General features: G+C 46.4%; 1 protein-coding gene and 1 long non-coding RNA gene across 2 annotated transcripts in view; one reads left to right on the forward strand and one right to left on the reverse strand.

The window, feature by feature from the left end:
• Pitpna (phosphatidylinositol transfer protein alpha) overlaps positions 1-25,209 on the forward strand; it is a 44,173-nt gene that overhangs the window by 6,803 nt on the left and 12,161 nt on the right. Inside the window, exons 3-7 of the mRNA XM_059271211.1 lie at positions 4,391-4,539; positions 10,832-10,923; positions 15,858-15,865; positions 16,816-16,890; positions 20,224-20,307. Coding sequence (XP_059127194.1) covers positions 4,391-4,539; positions 10,832-10,923; positions 15,858-15,865; positions 16,816-16,890; positions 20,224-20,307 — 408 coding nt within the window. The remainder of the gene's footprint in view (positions 1-4,390; positions 4,540-10,831; positions 10,924-15,857; positions 15,866-16,815; positions 16,891-20,223; positions 20,308-25,209) is intronic.
• LOC131917411 (uncharacterized) lies at positions 339-16,238 on the reverse strand. Its single transcript, XR_009380669.1, has 3 exons — positions 15,946-16,238; positions 2,457-2,698; positions 339-1,023 (listed from the first exon to the last, which is right to left on the reverse strand). It is a non-coding gene; the product is annotated as an uncharacterized LOC131917411 (long non-coding RNA).

Genomic DNA, 25,209 nt, shown 5'->3' on the forward strand with positions numbered 1-25,209 from the left:
GTTTTGAGAAAGAAAAAGAAAAACAAATAAAACAATAACAAATAGTGGGGAGGAGGGAAGAGATGGACAGACAGACACACATACATGCGTTGAGGAATCTAAGGGAAAAAATATAGTTAGATAGATGCTGTGATACGTGGAACCACCTGAGATAAAACTAGGTGCCTGGGTATTAGCTTTGGGAGAGTCAACCCACTTCCTCTGAGGGCCTTGCTGTCAATATTAAAAAATATTAAGTGAGTTCAAGGTCATCTTGATCTACACAGGAGTTATGTAGATCAGTCTAGCCAGGGCTACATAGTGAGAACCTATTCTAAAGTGAAAAAAAAAAGTCTGTGTGGTGGTGGCACATGACTTTAATCCCAGCACTCAGGAGGCAGAGGCAGGCAGATCTTTGTGAGTTCAAGGTCAGCCTGGTCTACAGCGTGAGATCCAGGACAGCCAAGGCTACACAGAAAAACAAACAAAAAGGGCATGTAACATGGTTTCCTAAGAGAAGGCCTCTGTGTCCCTTACCTTGAAACTTAGGCGGTCCAGTGGCTGTCTCACTGCTGTACAGGATCAATCAGAAAGTCCCTCAGGAATGTGGGACTGACTTCTTGTGGGATTTCAGGTACGATGGATCAGTTTGCAGGGAGTCTCTGATGGGCCAAAGGCTGAGACTGTGAGAGTACTGCAGAACAGGGGGCTAGAGTCATCTGGGAGCACCCCTCTGCCGCTCTGACCTCTCCTGGTGGCCCCACGGTTGGAAGGATGGGGAAATGCCCACCTCGAGAACACCCTCGGCTGGCAGATTTTAGCTTGTGTTGTTTTTGCAGCATGGAGGAAGTGGTGAGACAGAGCCTCACCAAAGCCTGACCCAAGCTTGGGAAGTGCATGCTGGTTCAGAGTCTGTCTGTCTGTCTGTGTGGTGCTGGTCAGCCTGCTCTTAGCAAGAAGGCATTGACAGGAAAGCAGCAGGGCTGCAGGGGTGACGCTGCTCCTTTGGTAGCTTGAACCTTCGTTCCAGACGATTAGAAAATTCTAGAATGGGGAGAGTGAAGAAGGAACAGTGTCTCTGTCAGTAACCCCTTTCTGACTCACCGTTCCCATGAGAACGGCCTAGCATCATGTGACTGGTAGATTCACTTCCTATATTGGAGACTTGAGTCCCTTGGAGCTTCTGATTTGGGGAGGAAAAAGGGAAAGGAGAAGGTCATAGCTTTATGGTCGTCCTGATGACCTGAATCGATATTTGGGGGCAGAATTAGCTTGTTTGGTGAGAGCCTTTAGTGTATGTAACACTACCTCAGGTTTCCAGGCATCCTGTAGCAGACAAGAAAGCACTGTTCGATATGGGTGTGTCCACCAGCGGTTCCTGGCCCACCTTGTGTGGACAGGCAGATGCATGGCATCATTCCTCTATGAACCTGGCCTGACAGGGCTGTATGGGCGGGTCAACAGAGTGCTGCTTTTCTTTTTTTTTTTTTTTTTTTTTTGAGACAAAGTCTTACTGTATATTCTTGGCTAGCCTGGTGGTCAGTATGTGGCCCAAGGTGGCCTTAAATTTATGGTAGTCCCCTTTGCACAGCCCCGTGTGTGCTGGGATTCCGGGTGTGGGCCACCTGAGCCTAACTGTATGTGCTTTTATTATGTGTGTCATTCAGTGGTTTTGCTCCACATTTCCTCTCCCACGGTTCCTACTCACTGATTACCCAGTGTAGACTCTCTGGTTTACTTTAGAGTGACTTAGTCTATGGGAAGAGGGACAACTCTCTAGGACAAGGTAACATGGTTTTCAGCCTAAGGAAGTTGGAATCGTGGTCTTCCTGAGGCTCTGTGTCAGATCTTGTGGTCTGATCCCCACCCTTACTGCCACCAATCTTGAGTCTGGCAGCCTCCCAGGACCAGCCAGAGGGAACCTTGTGACGTGAAGATCTGTCTTCTTTACCTCTTTGGATTAACAAACTGCCTCACTTGTCTCGTTGGGATTAAAGGATCAGCATATCAAGAGAGATTAAAGGGGAAGAGGCCAGCACGCAGACTGATCCTCTTAGGGCCCGCCCTGTGATTTCCTGCAGCTGAAGGGAATCCCTGAAGACCAAGGTCTCTGCCAGCCCCGGGCCCCTCCCTCAAGGAGCACCACTACAAGCTGCAGCTAGTCCTGTCTCCAGGCCCTCTCCCCAGCCTGCCCTTTAGGATTTGCTGAGTCAGTCATTCGGTGTCCTTACTCTCCAGAGCAGAGCTCCTGCAGCTTCCTATGAGGAAGTCTGGCTCAGCCAAACCGGGACCCACTTGATGTGGGTTTCAAGTGTGTCTTAGCAGGTGATAGGACTGGAAAGGCACAGGGGCTAGCGTGGGGTTCCATGAGCCCCCAAAGCAGCACTCGTATTGCTCAGGGTTAGCAAGATCTAGGTAACTGGCTCACTGTCTCAGATGCTCCTCTTGATGGGATTAGCCGAGCCTTGATCACTTACCTGGGCCTTTTCTTGGCATTCTGTGCTGGGCGTTTTAGGCTTTGTGGTAAGCAGCGAACTGTGCCTTCCCCTCTAGATGTCACTCAGAAGTTTCCTTGCAGTGCTTAGGGAGCTGAGGTGAGAGGGCTTCCAGGTGACGAGCAGACCTGGCGCTTCCTTCCGTGGCCTGCACAGTGCCTCACAGCAGTGCCTCACAGCGGGGTCGGTGGTGGAGGCCAGAGCTGCAGCCACTTGATTTTAATCTGAGGGAGAGAACCCCCCTAGTCTTATCCCTGGGGGCACCAGGAGTTCAGGGAGGGTGTAGAGGACAAGGAAAGCTCTATGTCCACCCAGCAGGTGGGGTAATGGCGTTCTGTCTGTCTTTTCTTTGGCCTCTTGCCCTTGGCGAACACAAGGAAGATGCATCTTTTGGAGTAATGTGCTTTCCTGCTCTGTCACAGCTCATTTTCTCTGCTCTGCTCCTTTTCTTTCTTTCTTGTTACTTATTTATTTTGTTTTTGAAACATGATCTCACTGTTTAGCTGTGACTGTCCTAGAACTTGTTATGTTGACTAGGCTGGCCTTGAACTCACAGAGATCCACCTCCTCTGTCTCCTCTGAGATTACAGGCCACCGTGCCCAGAGTCTTCCATGTTTTCTGTCTCCAGATAACTTCTCTTAGGACCAGGAGGTGAGTAGGCCCGGACACGGCTGCTAAGTCATCTGTCCACACCAAGCCTCCCAAGGGGTCAGAGAAGGCCGGTGACTTGATAGGGTGACATGTGACCCAAATAAAGGAAAACCACGCTTTTGCCATCTAGCAACTGCCAAGGCAGAGGGGCACGAAGCCAGCTGAGCCTTGGGGAGGGATCTGTAATTCAGGAAGCAGGAGCATGGCTTTGACCTGCCGGGAATGGGGAAATCTGGAGATGTCTTGTTTGTGAGGTTTTGAGGGCCCCACAGGCTGAGGAAAAGCCACACAGGAGAAAAAGCAGTTTTTGCTAGAGGTTGTGGGCTACACTGGACGGCTTTCTTGGACAGGAAGTCAGAGTCTTGGTTTCTGATCATTTATGTATTAATTTTTCTTGTTACTTTTGGGTTTCGTTTTGCTTTTTATTTGTTTTTGGAGACAGGGTTTCTCTTATGTAGCCCTGGCTATCCTGGAACTCTCTATAGACCAGGCTGGCCTCAAACTCAAGGATCTGCGTGCTTCTGCCTCCCAAGTGCTGGAATTAAAGGCATGTGCCACCACCACCACCTGGCTGTTTTGTTTTGTTTTGTTTTTTTGATACAGGGTCTCACACTGTAGCCAGAGATAACCTGGAACTCGCTGTAGCCCAGGCTGCATCATACTCTCGGCAGGCCTCCTGCCCCAGCCTCCTGAGTGCTTACAAGGATGAGATGCTATGCTTAGCTTTAGGGTCTGTTTAAGTAAGTGAGATGAGAGATTTTTAGCAACTGTCTGAGATCCTGTTTTGGGGTCTGATACCAGAGCTGGGTCCAGGCCAAAAGAGACCTTGGACTCTGTAATGTTTTCTGGATGGTGCTGTGAGATTAAGTATAGTCTCTGTTCTCTTCAAACTCATGGTTTGTAAAAGTGGGAAGATGAAGTTGAATACTTCTGATGGTTAAAGGAGAGTCTGCAGTCCCAGCTCCTTGAGAGGTTGATGCGGGAAAACCAAACAGGGTTGAGGAGATGGCACAGTGGTTGCGCACTTACTGAGCAGCCTAGCATGCTCGAGGCCCTGGGTTCAATCCTTAGCACTGGGGGAAAAAAGAAGTGGTAGAAGGAAGCAAAAGTAAAAAGTGAGAGATGCCATGGTGCAGCTCTCCATTCCTTTGCAGAGATTTTTGACAAGGACCACTGTGAGCCCGCAGGTGGAGGTCCTGGACTACAGTGGCAGTTGGTTCCTGTGTAACTGTTGCAAATAATGTCTGTCTCTCTGGTTTTTTAGTATCAAGTGGGGCAGCTGTATTCTGTGGCTGAAGCCAGTAAAAATGAAACTGGTGGTGGGGAAGGTGTGGAGGTCCTGGTGAATGAGCCGTATGAGAAGGATGACGGCGAGAAAGGCCAGTACACACACAAGATCTACCACTTACAGAGGTAGGTGCCCCAGGTGGCTGGGCGGGAACATGGCCTACCTTGACAGTGGTGGTATTGGCTAATTGGGAGTGACTCCAGGTTACTGGCAGCCCAAGTTGCTTCATCTCTCAGATTGGTTATGGGTGGTACTTCTTTGTTTACTTAAAGATTTCTTTTGTTATTAAAAAAAAAAGTAGCTCCAGTCCGATCATGCTCCCAGTCCTTAGAAGCTACTTTGAGCTGTTTTGGCATCTTGTGGGCCCTTCCTTGTCCTGAGTACAGGAGTATGTGTGGAGTATGTATAAACAGGCACTGATTTCCTCTATTAGGTGTTGATCATACCATACTATACACCCTGTTCTTTCCTCTGTAGTTATCTCTCATATCATAGCTGCCTTTCACAGCATTTCCTGCCTGATTGGTTGCTGGGGGTTCAGCCCAGAGCCTCACTTAACGGCTATGCTCAGCCCCTTAGCTCTCTCCCCAATTCTCTTGCCTTATTCTTTTTTTCTTTTTTTGGTTTTTTCGAGACAGGGTTTCTCTGTGTAGCTTTGGCGCCTTTTCTGGAACTCACTCTGTAGACCAGGCTGGCCTCGAACTCACAGAGATCCGCCTGCCTCTGCCTCCCGAGTGCTGGGATTGAAGGCGTGCACCACCACCGCCCGGCACCTTGTTCTTTCAAAGCATGCAAAAGAACCGGGCATGATAGTGCTTGCTCAGAATCTCAGCACCTGGGAAGCTGAGACAGGAGGATGGTAAGTGTGAGGCCAGTTAAAACTATGTAACTAGTTCCAGATCAGTCTAGGCTACAAAATGTCTAAAAAACAAACAAAACAAGCACCAACAAAAACAAAGAAACCAAAAACCTCCCGATGAATAAGTAACATAATTAAGAAGGTACAGCTCAGAGTTTGTTGTACAAGTGTGCACGCTGTTTGAGCAGCCCTTTCCTGAGATATAGTTTATAGTAATTTCCAGATGCATAAGACTCCTGCAGAACTACTTCTGCATATTTCTTTTGATATATTTATAAATCTGTAGTAAATGCAGTAAAAAGTGTAGTTGTTAGGTCAGATAGTATTTAAATTCTAATTTTATAGAATCAGATGCCAGAGGGGCTGGAGAGATGGCTCAGAGGTTAAGAGCACTGGCTGCTCTTCCAGAGGTCCTGAGTTCAATTCCCAGCAACCACATGGTAGCTCACAACCACCTGTAATGAGATCTGGTGCCCTCTTCTGGCCTAAAGTCATACATGCTGTATACATAATAAATAAATAAATCTTAAAAAAAAAAAAAAGAATCAGATGCCAGAAAAAGTTTAGTACCTTTCTCTCTCTCTTATTTTCTTTTTTTTTCTTTTTTCTTTTTTTTCTTTTTTTTTTTTTGGTTTTTCAAGACAGGGTTTCTCTGTGTAGCTTTGTGCCTTTCCTGGAACTCGCTTTGTAGACCAGGGTAGCCTCGAACTCACAGAGATCCACCTGCTTCTGCCTCCTAAGTGCTGGGATTAAAGGTATATACCACTATGCCTAGCTACGGCATTTTAAGATTTATTTCATTTGAATTATGTGTATATGAATGCAGATACCTGTAGAGGCCAGAAGAAAGGTTTGGATCCCCTGGAGGAGCTGGAGTTACTGGCTCTTGTGGGTTTCTGATGAGGATGCTGAGAACCAAACTCAGGTCCACTACAAAAACAATGTTTCCTAATCATTGGGCCATCTCTCCAGCTCCTTACCACTGTTTTTTACATTTATGTGTGTGTGTGTGTGTGTGTGTGTGTGTGTGTGTGTGTGTGTGTGTTCTGGAGTGTACTACATGTGTGTTGAGGTCAGAGGAGAACTTTCAGGACTTGTTTTTCTCCTTTCCAGTACACAGGTCTGGGGCTTGAACAAAGAGCATCAGGCTTGGTAGCAAGTACCTTTATCCACTGAGCCATTCTAGTCAATATTTAAATATTTTTTAAAAGATGACAAAAATATCTCAGTGGCTGGCCTAGAACTTATTCTGTAGACCAGGCTGGCCTTGAACTCAGAGATCCACCTGCCTCTGCCTCCTGAGTGCTGGGATTAAAGGTGTGTGCCATCATGCTCAGATACCCTATTATTTTTAGGAACCAAACTTGAGTCTTCGTGAAGAGCAGCAATTGCTTCTTCTGAGCTACCTCTCTAGCCACCCCTCCCCTTTTAAATTATTGAAAGATTTTTGTTTGTTTGTTTGTTTTTTGTTTTTTTGAGACAGGGTTTCTCCATGTAGTTTTGGTGTCTGTCCTGGATCTCGCTCTGTAGACCAGGCTGGCCTCAAACTCACAGAGATCCGCCTGGCTCTGCCTCCTGAGTGCTAAGATTAAAGGCGTGCGCCACCACCGCCCGGCAATTTTTTTTTCCCCAATATTTTCAAATAACTTTGGAACACACTTGTGTACTGGAATTTATAGTAAACCACACATATTTGCTGAATCCCAATCTAAACAATTTTATAGCAAACCATGACCCAAATGGCCTTGAAACCATCTGTGAGCATTTACCAACTTGAATGGAAGTCAACCAGACAGACTGTTTAAGAAATGACTCAGAGCCAGGCGGTGGTGGTGGTGGTGGTGGTGGTGGTGGTGGTGGCGGCGGCGGCGGCGGCGGTGGCGGTGGTGGTGGCAGCGGCAGCGGCGGCGGCGGCAGCAGCAGTGGCGTACGCCTTTAATCTCAGCACCGGGAGGCAGAGGCAGGCGGATCTCTGTGAGTTTGAGGCCAGCCTGGGCTACCAAGTGAGTTCCAGAAAAGGCGCCAAAGCTACACAGAGAAACCCTGTCTCGAAAAACAAAAACAAAAACAAAAAACAACTCAGTAGGGCTGGAGAGATGGCTCAGCAGTTAAGAGCACGTGCTACTCTTGCAGAATACCTGAGTTGGGTGCCCAGCACCCACATCAGGTAGCTCACAACTGCCTATGACTCAAGCTCTAGACAATCCAATGTCTTCTGGCCACCGTGGACACCTGCACCCACATGTACATACCCACACAGATATGCATGCATACACATAAAGAGCTTTTCATACAGGCCTGTGACTTGAGTTCAAATTCCAGAACCCATGTAAAAGCTGGACACAGTAAAGTGAACAGTAAGATGGGAGAATTCCTGGAAGGAAAGCCTTTCTGGAATGAGGTTCTGATCCCTCATCCATCCCCTTAACATCTCTAAGATCCACATTGCTTTCCATTTTCTCTGGCGTCAGTTGCTCCTGCAGCTTCCAGCTCTTCTCTCGCCTTCCAGTTCTCTGTGTGGTGAACATTTTGTCTGGAGGAACTGTGCTGCCTTCTTGAAAGCTGTAGATGTAAAGCCTCCCTTTGTCCTGGGGATGAAGTGCAGCTGCCTCACTTATTTCTAAGCTCATGTGACTCCGCCCCTAGACCTGCAGTAACTCCTCTCTTCCAGCTTTTTCTGCCTCACTCCCGTCCTGTTTCTTGACATCCTGCACACCCCCTGCACCATGTGTTCATGGGTTCTGACTGGCCTGAGGAGCCAGTCTCGAGTCCTGTGCCTCCCTCACCATGCTTTTGCAGTGCCCTTCCCCTGAGAGCCCCGTGCTCACCCTATTAGAGCGCAGTCTTTCAGGACTGTCATTAGTCTGCCTCTGGACCATTTGCTTCCTGTGGATCCAGTGCCTGGCACACAGAACTGTTACCTAGATGAGTGTGGATTGGTGTGTAAAGACTCACAGAGGTTTGCTCTGGGGCCTCGGAGTCTTGTCTGCTGTGGGGCTAGCCCTCTCCCTTAGGCTTGAGGCATGAATAAAGGTGATGAATTTGCTAGATCCTATTGAAGATTATGTAAGCTCCCCTCTAAAAGCTAAGAAAGGTGGGGCTGCAGATGTAGCTCAGTGCTTGGGTACTTGCCTAGCATATGTGAGACCGATCCCAGTAACACACACACACACACACACACACACACACACACACACACAGAGAGAGAGAGAGAGAGAGAGAGAGAGAGAGAGAGAGGAACTAAGGAACGAATTTATGTACTTAGAGAAAACTAGGAACATACCATACATGTTGTTCTGTGACATGAGAGGAAGATGGAATAGAAGGGGCTGAGGAGATGGTCAGGGGCTGAGGAGATGGTCAGGGGCTGAGGAGATGGTCAGGGGCTGACGACACTGGCTGCCCTTGCAGAGGACTTGGGTTTGTTTCCCAGCACCCACATGGTGGCTCACAGCATCTGTAACTCGAGTTCTAGTGGGTCTGAAGCCCTCTTATGGCCTGGGCGGGCGTACATGGAGCACAGAAATAATGTAAGGAAAACACTAATACACATAAAGGTGATAAATAAACCTTTTTTTTTGGGGGGGGGGGGTTTCGAGACAGGGTTTCTCTGTGTAGGTTTGCGCCTTTCCTGGATCTCACTCTGTAGACCAGGCTGGCCTCGAACTCACAAAGATCCACCTGCCTCTGCCTCCCAAGTGCTGGGATTAAAGGCATGTGCCACCACCACCCGGCGATAAATAAACCTTTTAAAAACAGTGGAAAAATTGAATAGAAGAAAATATTATTATCCAGGTGTGGTGGTGCACACCTGTAATCTCAACACTGACTAGACAGAGGCAGACGGATCTCTGTGAATTGGAGGCCAGCCTGGTCTACAGAGTGATTTTCAGGACAGCCAAGGTTACACAGAGAAACCCTGTCACAAAAAACAAAACAAAAACAAAAAAGAAAAGACAAAGGCATCTAAGTTTAAGGTCGGCCTTGGTTACATAGTGAGTTCAAGGGTAGCCTGGATCCTAGGTAGGGTTTGATTTTGTTTGTTTTGTTTTCTGTGATAAACACCGTGGCCAAAAGCAACCTGGAGAGGAAAGGGTTTATTTCACCTCATAGATTATAGTCTGCATCAAGAGAAGTCAGGGCAGGACCTCAAGACAAGGACCTGGAGGTAGCCCCTGAAGTAGAGGCCATGGAGGAAGGATGTTTACTGGCTTGCTCAGACTGCTTTCTTATACCATCTAAGACCACCTGCCCAGGGATGGCACCACGCACGTTGAGCTGAGCCCTCTGACATCAGCCATCAATCAAGAAAAATGTCTACACTTGCCTACAGGCCAGTCTTTTGGAGGCATTTTCTTAATCAAGAGTCCCTCTAACCAGATAGGTCTGGGTTTGTGTCAAGTTGCCAGAAACCACTCTGCATACTTGGCCTACAGAGGGAGACTTTTCGTTTGTTTATTTTGAAAGAAGGGCTGTGTATGTCACTTAGTTGGCCAAATGCTTGCCTAGCATGATCAAGGCCCTGGGTTTGATACCTGGCACCACATAAACTGAGTGTGCCATTATGGGCTCGTAATGCTAACATTGGCAAGTAGAGGCAGAAGGCTTGGAAGATTGAGGCCAGTGTAGGATACATGAGACTCTGTGGAAGGGGAAGAGACAGAGGCAAAACTGAGGGGGCAGGGGAGAAGCGGGAGGGAGAAGAAAATACTTATCCTGGGAGGCAGGTGACTACGAGGCCGCCCTGTTCCCTGAGAACTTGGGGAAATAGACCAGCTGGTTTGATATCATAATTACTACGTGTGTGTGCAGGTGAAGGTCAGAGGTCAATATTGGGTGCCTTCCTCTATCACCTAAAAGATGTAGCCCTGAGTGTCCTGAAACTAACTCTGTAGACCAGGCTGGCCTCAAACTCCCCTGCCTCTGCCTCCTGAGTGCTGTAGTTCAAGGAGTGCGCCACCACTCCCAGCCCCGACTCACTTTTGAGGTGGGGTCTCTAAATGAACTAATGGGTTAGACTGGCTGTCCAGTGGTCTTTATGAGTCCTTCTCTGTCCCCAGCCCCAAACACTGGGGTCACCAGTGCTATTACAGCCAGCTTTTTATGTGGGTGCTGGGGCTCCAGACGCAGGGAGATACTGACTTAGCCGTCTTCTCATCCCATGGAACCCGCGTTCTAAGCTAGTCGGCTGGCCCCACCAGCGGGAGACCCAAGTCTGAGTGCAGTCGAACCCTGGGTGTACTGATTCCCAGTGGGCTCTGGATGACTGTAATGAGAAAGAAATGTCTGAAAAATGGCAGCCGGCAGCCCAGGGTCTCAAAAGCTCTTGTTCATGGTGAGTGGTGGGGCAGGTGTTGGTGCTATCTGTAGCCTGTCAAGCCGACGTGTCAGGCTCTGCCAGGTGGCTTCTTCCACACAGTAGCCTGCTTCTCTCAGGGAAATGTGCATATCAGCTTTAGACACTGAAAAAGCAGGAGCTGTGGGCCGAGGACTGCTGTGCAAACTTATCGGCTTTCTCTTGCCTCCATTTTCGTTCATCACCTCTTTTCTCACTACAGCAAAGTACCCACGTTTGTTCGAATGCTGGCCCCAGAAGGAGCCCTGAATATACATGAGAAAGCCTGGAATGCCTACCCTTACTGCAGAACCGGTGAGTACAGAGCTGCCCAGAGCTGAGATTTGGGCCCGAGGTGGGCAGAAGTGGACAAGGAGCTGGAGGTGGGTGAGTCAGGGTTTGTGTTTACTTTTCAGAATAAGCTAGTGGAGGGATTGGGGGGGCCTCCCTAAGGCTCGGGAACGTGTGTTGGTGTTATCCGTACTACTTAGCTGAGTTGATAGTCATAGCCAGAGACAGCACAGAACAAACTCCTCTCATTTGGGGTTAGTTTGACAATTTTGATTTTTTTGTCTGTTTGTTTTTGCTTTTTAAGACAGGGTCTTTCTGTGTAGCCTTGGCTCTGGAACTCATTCTGTAGATCAGGCTGTCCTCAAACTCAGAGATCTACTTTCCTCTACCTCCCAAGTGCTGGGATTAAAGGTGTGCGCCACCCTACCTGGCAAAAAAAATTGCTAATTTTTAAAAAATTATTTTTAATTTTTTAATGTGTATGTTGTTTTGCCTGTATGTATGTATTTGCACCATGTCCATTCCTGGCACCTACAGAGCTAGAAGAGGGCATTGGATCACCCAGAACTAGGGTCACACGTGATTGTGAGCTGCCTTGTGGGTGCTGGGAACTGAATCCAGTTCCCCTGAAATAGCATCGAGTGCTCTGAACCACTGAGCGATCTCTCCAGCACCCTATTGTTTCTATTTTTTTTTAATTTTAAATTTTATTTCATTTTACATACCAGCCACAGTTCTGCCCCCCTCTCCCTGGTCTTCCATCCCCTCCTCAGAGAGGGTAAGACCTCCCATGGGGAGTCAACAAAGTTGAGGCAGAACCAAGTCCCTCCCCGCTGCATCAATGCTGAGCAAGGTGTCCCACCATAGGGAATGGGCTCCAGAAAGCCAGTTCATGCACCAGGGATAATCCTAGTCCCATTGCCAGGGGCCCCAAGACAGACCAAGCCACACAACTGTCACCCACATGCAGAGGGCCTAGTTTGGTCCCATGCAGGCTCCCCTGTTGTTTCTTAATATTTATAATAGCATAATATCCTACCATGTGAATGTATAGCTGGCCAATAGTGTCTGTGGGCATTGCATCCATGAATTTTATAAACTACAGATCAGAAATATTTGGGAGACACATTGAACTTGGTGACGCACGCCTTTAATCCCAGCACTTAAGATGCAGAGGCAGTTGGATCTTTGTGAATTTGAGGCCAGCCTGGTCAACATAGGAAATTCACTATGTAGCAGGGGGGTAGGATCATCTCTGGTTCAGTTTTAGAAAGGAAGGAAAGATTGGAGCCTCTGTAGAGATACTTTCTATTCTAGAACACATTCTGGGATTCCTTCTGAGTAGCATGGACCCAGCTTTCCGAGACTCTGAGGTCTGAGGGACTATCTAGAGATAGCTCCCCTCAACTCTCTCCCTCTGCCTCCTTCCTTCCTCAGAAAGGGTCTCAGCCTGTAGCTCAGCAGCCTAAAACTTGCTGTATAGCCCCAGTTAGCCTTAAACTTGTAGCAGTCCTCTTGTGTGAGGCTACAGGTGTGACTCATGACCCCTGGCTTAGGAGTAGATTTCTTAGATTATGCTGGCACTGATTCACATGCCAGGGAACCCTAAATGTCCACTGAAGCCGCCTCCAAGGTCAGTGTTCTTTCCTCCTGCCAGCTTTCCATTGTGGGCACAGGCTGTCTGGTTCTGGTCCTGCCGGCCTCTGCTCACCGGTACTGCTTCCCTGGATGTTTTCTGTTCATTCTCTAGATTGTATCTGATAAGCATGTAATCCTTATGTGACCCTGGTGTGTCCTTATCTTGTGGACTTTGGAGTAACCGAAGTCATTGGGCACTCCAGTCTTTCATGGCCCTATATAAGTTCAAGGACCTTTTATCAGGAGATACACAATCAATGGTGGTCCGTAGGCTGTGGACAGTTTCATGGTTGTAGCTGAAAATGCAAATTTTACTACGCTATATGCACTGGACAGGAAACTGTTACATGCTTAGAATTAGAGGTGTGTGTGTGTGTGTGTGTGTGTTTGAAAGGTGGTCTTAAGTAGCCCCGGCTGGTCTTAGAAGAGTTTGGGACTGGCCTTGAACTCCTCCTGATCCTCCTTGCTTCAAACCTTCCAAGTGCTTGAATAATAGGCCTGTAGCACCATGATTTTAAAAAGCAGTGTACAAGAGCCAGGTAATGGTGGCACAATCCTGTAATCCTAGCACCTGGGAGACAGACAGCTGGATTTCTGCAAGTTTAAGACCAGCCTGGTCTATGTAGAAAGACTCTGTTTTAACCCCAGTCCTTTCACATCCCCATCCCTACCCTGTAAACCACCCCCGAAAGTCCAGATCAAGTTTGGGGGTGTAGTTAACTGGTAAAGTGCTTACTCTAGCCCAAGGCCCTGGATCTGATCCAGCACAGTAAATTAAGAAGGAAAAAAAAGTGGAATATGGCAGGGTGTGTCTGGCACAGGGACAAAGGTGACTTTCCTTGATGTCTGATAGTCCTGTTGAGCATGCGTGGTAAGAATCTTAGTCAGCTTGATGCAGACGTAGCCTGGGTTTCTGGGTACATACCTTGTGCTAACTGAGGGATGCCATTGTCCGCTCTGTAACTCTTGGGAGAATGTGCTGCATCTGGCATGGCAGTTTCCTACACAGTAACGTTAGTTCACACATCCATCCTTGACAAACGAAAGAATAAATCCCCATGAAGAGAAGTGGGGGTGGGGGAGGTACTTTCTTAGTAGTGCCAGCTTCTTAATGGGATCCACTCAATACGGATGAACACGTCGACTCCTAGACCTATTCATCTCGGTACCTCCTCTTTTAAAATACGAGATAGAACAGATGAGGGGGTTCCTTCTGATCCTCCCTGGAGGCCAGCGGGACAGAGAATACGAGCACCAGCATTTTAGTTTGTCCTCAGTACGTCTAAGTTTGAGGAGAGGTGGAGAAAGGAGTGTGGAGTCACCTCACCCCCTGCCTTTGGGATGGCTCCAGCCTTATTCTGGGAGCAGTGAAAATGGATTTAGTGTGCTCCATCGTCATCAAGTTCTCTTACTTTATATCCATCTCTTCTCCTGAAGCCCATAGGTCAGGCTGATAAATGAAAATGGGAAGAGGAGAAATATGTTCCCTTGTCTTCTCCCTCAGTAGCAGACGGTACCACTAAGTCAGGCTTTTAAAATATCACATTAAGAAACTGGACATGGGGCCTGGAGAGATGGCTCAGAGGTTAAGAGCACTCGCTATTCTTCCAGAGGTCCTGAGTTCAATTCCCAGCAACCATATGGTGGCTCACAACCATCTGTAATGGGATCTGGTGCCCTCTTCTGGCTTGTAGTCATGCATGCTGTATACATAATAAATAAATCTTAAAAAAAAAAAAAAAAAAAAAAAAGAAAAGAAAAAAAAAAGAAACTGGACATGGTAGTAAATATTTGTAACTCAGCATTCAGGAAGATGAGTCAGGAGGATCACAACTTCAAGGCTAGCCTGGGGTACATAGCAAGACCCTGTCTCAAAAAATCCCTCTAACATAAGATGCATTATTAGTCTTATTGGGAAAACCCCATTTTCCTGTGTAGTTGATTTGGATACAGAGACATTTGGGAGGGAAGGGAGATTGGATAGGATTAGAGGGAAGTTAGTCACCTGAGTTGATACTAAAGGCTGAGAGCAGGGTCCTCACCCTCCTGGGTTTAGAAACCCAATTTTTTCAGAATTTGGTGGATCTGTTTCTCAGTGGCTCACATACTAACATATAAAAACCTCAAACATCAGACTCTGCAGTGGTAGTGAAATACAGAATTATGGGTCAAACTAGACACTATTTGCTGATCAGGACGTTCTTTCCTTGTGAATCTTCCACATAGAAATGAAATTAAAGTAGGAAAACACAGTGTGATGGTGCAGTCAGTCAGCTTAGTCAAGGGAGCAGATTCTTGTTTTCCACAGAGGCCAGACTAGGAGAGGATGTCTTAGAGAATGTGGAGTCCAAATATGGTAGCTGGTAGGAGAAGCTTAATGCCCAGGGTCATCACACCAGGTCAGCCTGAAGCTACTGTCTCTGTGACAATATGAGAGTCTCTGCCAGACTGGCATCTTTGGATGCATATTTGTACCCATTATTTCTGTTGTCCCCAGTGACTTTCTCAAGGTGCTAATAGAGGAGTTGCTAGTTTAATCCTAATCTGGTGCTTCCAGTGTCTTTGGTTGGGCTCGGGGAAATTCCTGACAATCTTGGGCTGTTTGTGCACAAGGTAATTTATAGCCCTTATGCTGTCAGCTTCCCAATTCCATGGCACGAGTGTTAGTTTTACCTCTTTGTTTGTTTTTGGGGTGATGGAGTTTGTTGGCCCTCTGTATACTCCAAAAACAGCAGTATGCATTACCAGAAACTGGGATCGCACACAGGGTAGGGTACAAAATGAACTGAGCTGCTGTCAGGAGGAGAGCTGGGCTCTTCCCCAGTGACATGGAAGCTGCAGTCATTTTCTCTGATAAATAATTGACCTGTGCTTTCCGAGGGATCCCATTACAGTGGCAGGAGCATAGAGCATTCGAGGTTTGGTTACAGTGTGAGGAAGGAGGCCACCGTCAAAAAGACAGCCTGGCTGGGAAGACCCTGCTCTGTGTCCCCCGGGGGTGGGGGCACCCAAGTGATGCTCTCATGGGAGATTGATTGGGCCTCAGGGCGTCAGCTGATCAGAGACCACCCTTTCCTTGTTCTATCAGAGAATCCGAAGAAGCCCATATAGGCGTCATCTTAATTAAATCCCAGATTTGGTCCCTTGGGACTTGGAATGAATTTGGGGGAAGGAGGGTTGATGCACTGAGGCTTTCCTAATGCAAGCTGGGGCTAGAGGTCAGTATGGAGGAAGCCATGGGGGTGGAGAAGTCTTTGCTCTTCATGGTCTCCTCATTAATCTTCTTCCTTTCTTTCTTCCATGTCCTTGCCTCGGAGCAGTTATTACAGTAAGTATTTCTGGCAGGGGTTGGGGTAGGAGGATTGGAGTTCTAGATGACATGTAAGAAAAGGAGAAATAAAGGTATACCTGCACTAGATGTTCTGGCTGTTCGCTCGTTCCCCTCCGGTGATGCTGGGGGTGTCGGGGCTCAAGCGTTTCAGTCCTAATGAGGATCTTGCCAGTCAATGCATTGACTCATGGTGGCTTTACCAGGTCAGACCTGACTCTGGGTCTCTGAGGTACAGAATGAATCGAGGCTCTCCATTGTTCCCTATGGTCATGCCTACCCAGGGCTGTACAGACGTCTCAGTTCAGCCAGCCTGAACGTGACATTCCTGTCCCATTTGGGCATCTGCTGACTCCAGTGAGCACTGACCACTGGTAACATTGTGACATCACCAAGCTTGCTCTTCCAGAACCAGCCCCTTATCCTCCAAGCTCTCACTCTTCAGCACAATCTGCCAAATGCTTGTCCCTGCTGCAGAACTAATCCCTGCCAGGGGACAAGGGGCTCTTCTCCTCCTTCATGTAGCTCCTTTGATTAAATGTTTTTTAAACAGGTGTTACAGTTTTTGAAAAGCACCAAGGGAGGGGACAAAATCTGTGTAGAGGGCTGGCCTCAACAAAGGGCTTGATGTAGAGAAAGGGGCCAGCATGAAGACTTTCCTCAGCCAGAGACTTTGTGGGCTGCTGGGTACATTTGCATTCTGTGCATGAAGTAGTATGGAAGACTGGTTAAATACTGAATTCTAAACTCAGACAAGGAGGGGCTTTGGGCCTCAATGTGCGATAGCTCTGTGGCCTCGGCCAAGTCACCTAAGATTTCAAACTCCATTTTCTTCCTCTGTAAACTTGGGGTGCTCATCTGTGTGAGGCAGACCTAGTTCTGGGACCACCCAGGACTTCAGGCTGTGTGACCCTCCAGCTCCGACCTTAGGTATTTGTTCCCTCTTCCAGAATGAGTACATGAAAGAAGACTTTCTGATTAAAATTGAAACCTGGCACAAGCCGGATCTTGGCACCCAGGAGAATGTAAGTATCACCTCTCGAGCCTCAGGGCTCCAGGCCCTTGGCAGATCTCTCCACCCTGTAACCTCTGCCTCCTGCCTCGGGGTCCTCTCTGTGCTTCTCTTCTGCCTGGCTAGGAAGGCTTCTCCAGACTGCCCTACAGTGCAGTTTCCTGTCATTGATTTGCAAAATGTCATCTCTAAGATTCTTTGCTGGGCTTTCCTGTAGAGCTGGGATTGGTCTAAAATGCAGTTTCCAATACCCAGGAACGATGTCTTTAAAACATCATAATTGTGCCAGCACTTAAATCCCAGCACTCAGGAGGCAGAGGCCAGCCTGCTCTACAAAGCAAGTTCCAGGACAGCCAGGGCTGTTACAGAGAGAAACCCTGTCTCGAAAAGCCAAATAAATAAATAAATTATAATTGCAATACTTTTCCAAATTTAAAGTATATTCCTGCTTTTTTCAACTTACAATTCTACACCTAGACATGTGTGAGACTGTTTTTTCACATGTGAAACAACGTATACAAGGAGATTCAGCACAAATCCCAAACAATGAAAGACCCTATCAGTGGGACACCAATAAATTGTGCAGCCAAACAGTGACATACTGTGCAACCATTAGAAAGCTGAGGGAAGCCAGGCAGTGGTGGCCCATGCCTTTAATATTGGCACTCGGGAGGCAGAGGCGGGCATAGCTATGTGAGTTCAAGGCCAGCCTGGTCTACAGAGTCAATTCCAAGACAGCCAGGGCTGTACAGAGAAATCCTAGCAAGGCATGATGGCACATGCCTTTAATTCTAGCACACAGGAAGCAGAGGCAGGCAACTCTCTGAATTTGAGGCCAGCCTGGTCCTCAGAGAGATTTCCAGGTCAGTCAGGGCTTACATGGTTCTGGTCTCATGTCTCAATAGTGAGCAAACAGACAAACCCATCTCTCCACTAACTGAGGAGCTATTGGCATTTGATTGCTACTGAGAAAGTGAGAGCATGTTGTTAGTCAGGGTTCTCTAGAGGAACAGGACTGACGGAATCGAGAGAGAGGAAAAAAAGGGGAAGGAGTTTATTAGACGGCTTACAGCCGTGGTCCAGCCAGTCCAATAATGGCTGTCTACCAAACGAAGATCTAAGCATCCAGGAGTTGTTCAGTCCACAAGGCTGGATGACTTAGCTGGTCGTCAGTGTCCATCGGAATCCTGAAGAAGTAGGCTCTAATGCGGTGAAGGAGGAGACTTTCACTCTAATTGCCAGTGAGAAAGAGGGCAGACAGGCAAAGGGCAAGTGCTTCCTTCATGTCCTTTGGATAGTCTGCCGTTGAAGGTGTGGTCCAGATTAACGGAGGGCCTGCCCACTTCATTTGATTTAATTAAAGAAAATCCCTCACAGGTGTACCCAGCCATTGGGGTTAGTTAATTCCAGATGTAATCAAGTTGACAACCAAGAACAGCCATCACATAGAGTCAGTTTTCTCTTCTTTTTTTCTTTTTTTTGAGACACCCCTGCCCGGCCGGTTTTCTTTAAAGATGTGACCCCCTGGTAGGCTGACCAGACAGTAGGGCAAGCAGGCCCCACTCCCAGTAGTAGTCCACAAACTGCATGGGATGAGGAAAGAAGAAGAAATAATCTCAAAGTTGGGTGGGAGGATGCAAAGGGTGGTAATAGGAGTTAGGGATCGAGCATGTTAAAAAATTTGAGCCGGGCGGTGGTGGCGCACGCCTTTAATCCCAGCACTCGGGAGGCAGAGCCAGGCGTATCTCTGTGAGTTCGAGGCCAGCCTGGGCTACCAAGTGAGTTCCAGGAAAGGCGCAAAGCTACACAGAGAAACCCTGTCTCGAAAAACCGGGGTGGGGGTGGGGGTGGGGGGATTTGAAAAAGAAATTAAAAAAGCCGCGCGGCGGTGGCACACACCTTTAGTCCTAGCACTCGGGAGGCAGAGCCAGGCAGATCTCTGAGTTTGAGGCCAGCCTGGTCTACAGATTGAGTTCCAGGACAGCCAGGGCTACAGAGCAAGACCTTGTCTGAAAAGAAGAAAGAAAAGATGAGCTATGGGCTGCAGAGATGGCTCTGTGGTTAAGAACTCTTTTTTTTTTTTTTTTTTTTTTTTCAAATGTGCATTAGTGTTTTGCCATGGGTTTTGAGTTCCCTGGAACTGGCATTACATACAGTTTTCAGCTGCCGTGTGGGTGCTGGGAACTGAACTCAGGTCCTCTGGAAGAGCATTTAGTGCTCTTAACCACTGAGCTATCTCTCCAGCCCCTGGTTAAGAGCTCTTACTGCTCTTCCACAGGACCTGAGTTCAGTTCAAAGTACTCACACTGGGTAGCTTACAACATCTGTGTCTCCAGTTGAGGGATCCAACACCCTCTTCTGGCCCCTGACGGCTCCCACACACACACCCACATTGCAGACACACAGACACACACATACATATGAATAAAAATGAAATAAAGCTAAGAAGAGCATCTATGAACCCATATATATATATGTATATATATATATATATGCTATTGTTGGTATTAAAGAAAAATCTGCACACAGACTGTATTGTCCGTTACTAGAGTTGAGGTTGGGGTCAGGGATGAGCTAGAGTTTCTCTGTGTAGTTTTGGTGCCTGTCTTGGATTTCGCTCTGTAGCCCAGGTTGGCCTCAAACTCACAGAGATCCTCCTGGCTCTTCCTCCCAAGTGCTGGGATTAAAGGCGTGTGCCACCGCCGCCCAGCGGAAATGTTATTCTTTATTGTAACCTTTTGTACATTGAATTTGTGAAAAGGCAGCAAATCCAGGGGTATTGAGTCCTCTCCCAGGGTACAGTGGGAACAGTGCAGGTATTCGGTGGAGCCTGCTGAAGTGAACTGAGTCTAAAGACAGATCCCGTTGCTGTCCAATCTCTGGCACATTTGAATAACTCTGTACCAACTGTAAGCTCAAGTAGTGCCTATCTGAAATGCTTTCAGACTTTAGATTTGGGATGTATGCAAGTAACAAGATATATTGGGGGAGGGACCTGAAAATAAACAAATCATTTGTGTTTTATATATACTTTATATACACAGTTTGAAGGTATTTTACATGACACTTTAGCCTGCTTACATTTAACCATAGCCCACCATATGAGATCAGGTGTGAAATTTTCTGTTTGTGGCCTCATGGCAGCTCACTATGCCATGTTTTAGATTTGGGATCGTTTTGGATTTTCAGATTGTAGATGTTTAACCCTTGAGTAATTCTTTACTAGTAGGAATATCCCACCAATGGCGTGGGAAGATCTGTTTCTAGCTGTCCTTGTTTCAGGTAAGGATGCTTGTCTCTAACAGAACTGCACGTGCATAACAAGTGGTCTCCTGTTTTCTTGCAGGTGCATAAACTGGAGCCTGAGACATGGAAACATGTGGAAGCTATATATATAGACATTGCTGATCGAAGCCAAGTACTTAGCAAGGTAGGGGCTCCCTAAAAGACTTCGGGGTGCAGAAGTGACTGGTAAACGTTAAAGGACTAGGGAATGTTAGTTACCCAGCTTGGCTCAGAAGGAGTTCTCTCTGGTGTGCATCGTTTGTTTTATTGTTGTTATTGTTTTTATGGTACTGCTGGCTAAGCCCAAGGCCTCCCACGTGCTAGACAAGTACTCTGCCACTGAACTACATGCCCAACACTCTTATTATTGTTTGTTTTCCTTTTTGAGACAGGGTCTCACTGTGTTGTCTAGGTAGGCCTAGAATTCACAGCGATCTACCTGCCTCTGCCTCCCAAGTACTGGGATTAAAGGTGTGCACCACCATACCTGGTAACAGTTTGTTCTGTTAGTTTTTAGTTTGTCAAGACAGGGTCTCTGTGTAGCTCTGACTGGCCTGGAACTCATGCTGTAGACCAGGCTGGCCTGGAACTCACAGAGATCCACCCGCTTCTGCCTCCTGGGTGCTGGGATTAAAGGTGTGTACCACTGGACTGCCCAGGGTAACACTGGGTCTCACTAAGTTTCCTGACATGGCTATTTCTAAAGTCAGTGTTAAGAGTTCTCTGGGCCGGGGCTGGAGAGATGGCTCAGTGGTTAAGAGCACAAACTACTCTTCCAGAGGTCCTGAGTTCAATTCCCAGCAACCACATGGTGGCTCACAACCACTTGTAATGAGATCTGGTGCCCTCTTCTGGCCTGCAGGGACACATGTAGGCAGAATACTGTATACTAAATAAATAAATAAATCTTAAAAAAAAAAAAAGAGTTCTCTGGGCCAATGGGGCTGAAGAAATGACTCAGGGCTTAAGACCACTTACTGCTCTTGCAGAAGACCTGGGTTTGGCTGCCATGGGTACTACCCATGGTACACATACATGCCTGTAGGTAAAACTCTCATACACACACACACACACACACACACACACTTTAAGTTTCTTGGGCCAGCAAGATGGCTCAGTGACTAAAGACACTTACCACCAAGCCAGACAACCTGAGTTTGATCTCTGCTAGCTATGTGGTAGAAGGAAAGGACTCCCTCAAGCTGTCTCCTGACCTCCACGTGCACACACTCACACTCATGCTTGTATACACACCCATGATGGGGGGGATCAGAGGACAACTTGATGGAATTCAGGTCACCAGGCTTGTGTGGCAAGTACCTTTACGTATTGAACCTTGTGAGGTCAGATCATAGCTCTTGGAGTTGTTCTCTTTCACCGTGGGTTCTGGGGATCAGACTCAGGTCATCAGGCTTGCTTGGCAAGAGCGTCTTTCCACTGAGCCGTCTCTCTACCCATGACTGAGATGTTTTCGTTGGGGCATTCCCAAAAAGATGCATATCCAGGGTGATGGTACATGCCTGGAATCACATTATTCAGAAGTCTGGAGCAAGATGATTAGGTGTTCTAGGGCAGCTTGGGCTTATAGGGAGACTTTCAAAAAACCAAACAACCCTTTTTACTGAAACACAATATACATAGCAAAGTAAATACATCATAAATATATGGCCAGGTGAGTTTTCTCAAACTGAATATGTGAATATATTTCACAAATATTAGAGTAATAAGAACTATGTAATTTGAGTAACTTCCATCTCTATTGTGGGAGTGGAGGGAATAGTAAAAAACAATAAATCTGGTTAGGTGTGGTGTGTGGTGTGGTACATGCCTTTTTATCCCAGCACTTGGGAGGCAGAGGTAGGTGGATCTCTGTGAGTTTGGGGTCAGCCTGGTCTACATAGCTACTTACAGGACAACCAGGACTACATAGGGAGACTCTGTCTTTAAAAAAACCAAACAAGGGGCTGGAGAGATGGCTCAGTGGTTAAGAGCACTGACTGCTCTTCCAGAGGTCATGAGTTCAATTCCCAGCAACCACATGGTGGCTCACAACCATCTGTGATGAGATCTGGTGCCCTCTTCTGGCCTGCAAAGACACATGCAGGCAGAACACTGTATACATAATAAATAAAATAGATCTTTAAAAAAAAAAAACCAAACAAAGGTGGTAGCACACACCTTTAATCCCAGCACTCAGAAGGCAAAGGCAGGGAGATCTTTGAGTTTGAGGCCAGCCTGGTCTACAGAGCTATTTCTAGGACAACCAAGGCTACACAAAGAAACCCTGACTTGAAAACAAAATAAAACAAACCCCACAAAATAATAGTAAAAATAACAATAATGATGATGATGATGATGATGATGATGATGATGATGATGTGTAAGGGGCTAGAAAGATGGCTTAGTGGTAAGAGCACATACTGCTCCTGCAGAGGACAGGAGTTGGCGTCCCAGCATGTACATTGGATGGCTCACTTACAATCCCAGCTGTAGGAGGATCTGATTTCTGAGGGCACCTGCACTCAACTGCACACACACACACACACACACACACACACACACACACACACACACATATATAATTTTTAAGATAGTAAAATCTTTAAAAAGTAATAATATAGGGGGCTGGAGAGATGGCTCAGAGGTTAAGAGCACTGACTGTTCTTCCAGAGGTACTGAGTTCAATTCCCAGCAACCACATGTTGGTTCACAACCATCTGTAATGAGATCTGGTGCCCTCTTCTGGCATGCAGGGACACATGCGGGCAGAACAATGTATACATAATAAATAAATATTTTTTAAAAAAGTAATAATATAGCCAGATGTGGTAGTATATACCTTTGATCTTAGCACTTGTGAAGTAGAGGTAGGAGGATGAGGAGTGTAAGATCAGCCTTGGTTACATATTAAGTTCAAAACCAGCCTGGACTATACAAGACTCTGTCTCAACTGTGCTCCATCCCAAATAAATAAATAAATAAATAAATAAATAAATAAATAAATAGGTAAGTAAATAGTAATATTTTCCTAGTGTGTGATTTATGATCTTTATTTTTGTTGAGTAGATGCTGTAATGAACCCACATTAGACAGTAGAATAGGACAACTGAAAACTAAAGCCCGTGTACTGAACATAAAGGATGGCTTGTACCGTAACTGAGGGAAGGGCAGAGGTTGTTCCATGGGTACAGTTTGCAGTTAGGAGTAAGCTCTGCTTTGCTGCTGTACAGTAGAATGACTGTAGGGATGATAATGGAGTTTAAATATTTTGAATGTTGATAAAGAAACAATACATGTTTGAGTAGATACATTTAACCTGATATACACATCCCAGAAAGTATACATGTATCAAATGTTACACAGTAATGTATCAATTAAAAATTTTCCAGGCAGTGGTGGCACACACCTTTAATCCCAGCACTCGGGAGGCAGAGGCAGGTGCATCTCTGTGAGTTCGAGGCTAGCTTGGGTCTACAATGTGAGTTCCAGGACAGGCTCCAAAAACTACACAGAGAAACCCTGTCTTGGAAAAAAATCCAAAAAAAAAACTAAAACAGAATAAAACAAAACAAAAATTCATTTCAGCTGAATGTGGTAGGTAGTGCATGCCTTTAATCTCAGGAGATCTCTAAAAATATAAGGCCAGCCTCGTTTATGTATGCAGTTCTAGAGCAACATTGGCTACATAATGAGACCCTGTCACAAATATATATGTGTGTGTGTGTGTATATATGTATATATTAAAAATCAATTTCCATTTAAAAATAGATAAGTAAAGGGGCTGGAGAGATGGCTCAGTGGTTAACACACTTGTTCCCAGTTTCACATGGTGACTTAAAGTCTTCTGTAGCTCCAGTCTGAGGCGGTTTGACCTCCTATGCACAACAGGCCACATATGTGGTACACATATATTCATGCAGACAAACACTCATACATTTAAAAATCAAATAAATCTAAAGAAAATAGGTTCATGTCTATAATTCCTGTTCATCACTGGGAAGGGGCAAAACGAAGCTCAGCAGTTCAAGACCATCCTCAGCTGTGTAGAGAGAGAGTTTGAGGCCAGTCTGGATTACATTGGGTCCTGCCTCTAAAACAAAATCCAGAACTAGAGGCTGGGTGGTGGTGGTGGTGGTGGTGGTGGTGGTGGTGGTGGTGGTGGTGGTGGTGGTGGCACACGCCTTTAATGCCAGTACTCAGGAGGCAGAGGCAGGGGGATCTCTGAGTTCGAGGCCAGCCTGGGCTACAGAACAAGTTCCAGGACAGCTAGAGCTGTCTCAAAAAAAAAACAAAAAAAAAACAAACAAATAAACAAAAAATCCAAACTAGATAGATGAACGGATAGATGGACAGATAACATTAAATGAAGCCGGCCTAGTAATATACAAGAGGGTACATTCTAAACATTGAACACTTCCAGTAATTATTTTTTATTTTTAAATTTGTGTTTGATCATTTACTTACTTATTATTTACTTATTGTCTCTGTGTATTAAATACTGGCATCGATCTACCACGGCAGGCGTGTGGGAGTCAGAGGGCAGCTTTTGGAACCAGCTCCATCCCTTCCCTGAACGGTCCCAGGATGCAACTTAGTCTGTTAGACCTGGCGACCAGCAAACACCTTCACCCACCACTCCGGAGCTCTTCCCACTGCTTCGAAAACTTGGATTTTATGAAGCAGAGTTAGAGTCATTACAAGAGATTTTAATGTAGATTTTTACTACAGGGACTAAGAGAAGAAAGTAATACCTACCTGAGTAAAGAGCTGTGGCCTTCTCAAAGGAGTGTCCACATCAGTATTGATGTTATTAAAACAAACCAGGAGATTAAACTAGGAAGTTTTAAGAATGATGACTAGTTGTTCTCAGCTCTGGTTCTATGTTTTAGAATCATCTGAAGATATTTATTTATTTATTTACTTACTTATTTTGAAACATTATCTCATGTAGCCCTGGTGTGCCTTGAATTCTCTATATAGCCTTTAGCTTGTGTCAAGTTAACATAAAACTATCCACAACACAGTTCTATATCTTGCCTATAACATT

This window comes from Peromyscus eremicus, chromosome 8a (assembly GCF_949786415.1).
Source record: "Peromyscus eremicus chromosome 8a, PerEre_H2_v1, whole genome shotgun sequence".
Classification (NCBI taxonomy): domain Eukaryota; kingdom Metazoa; phylum Chordata; class Mammalia; order Rodentia; family Cricetidae; genus Peromyscus; species Peromyscus eremicus.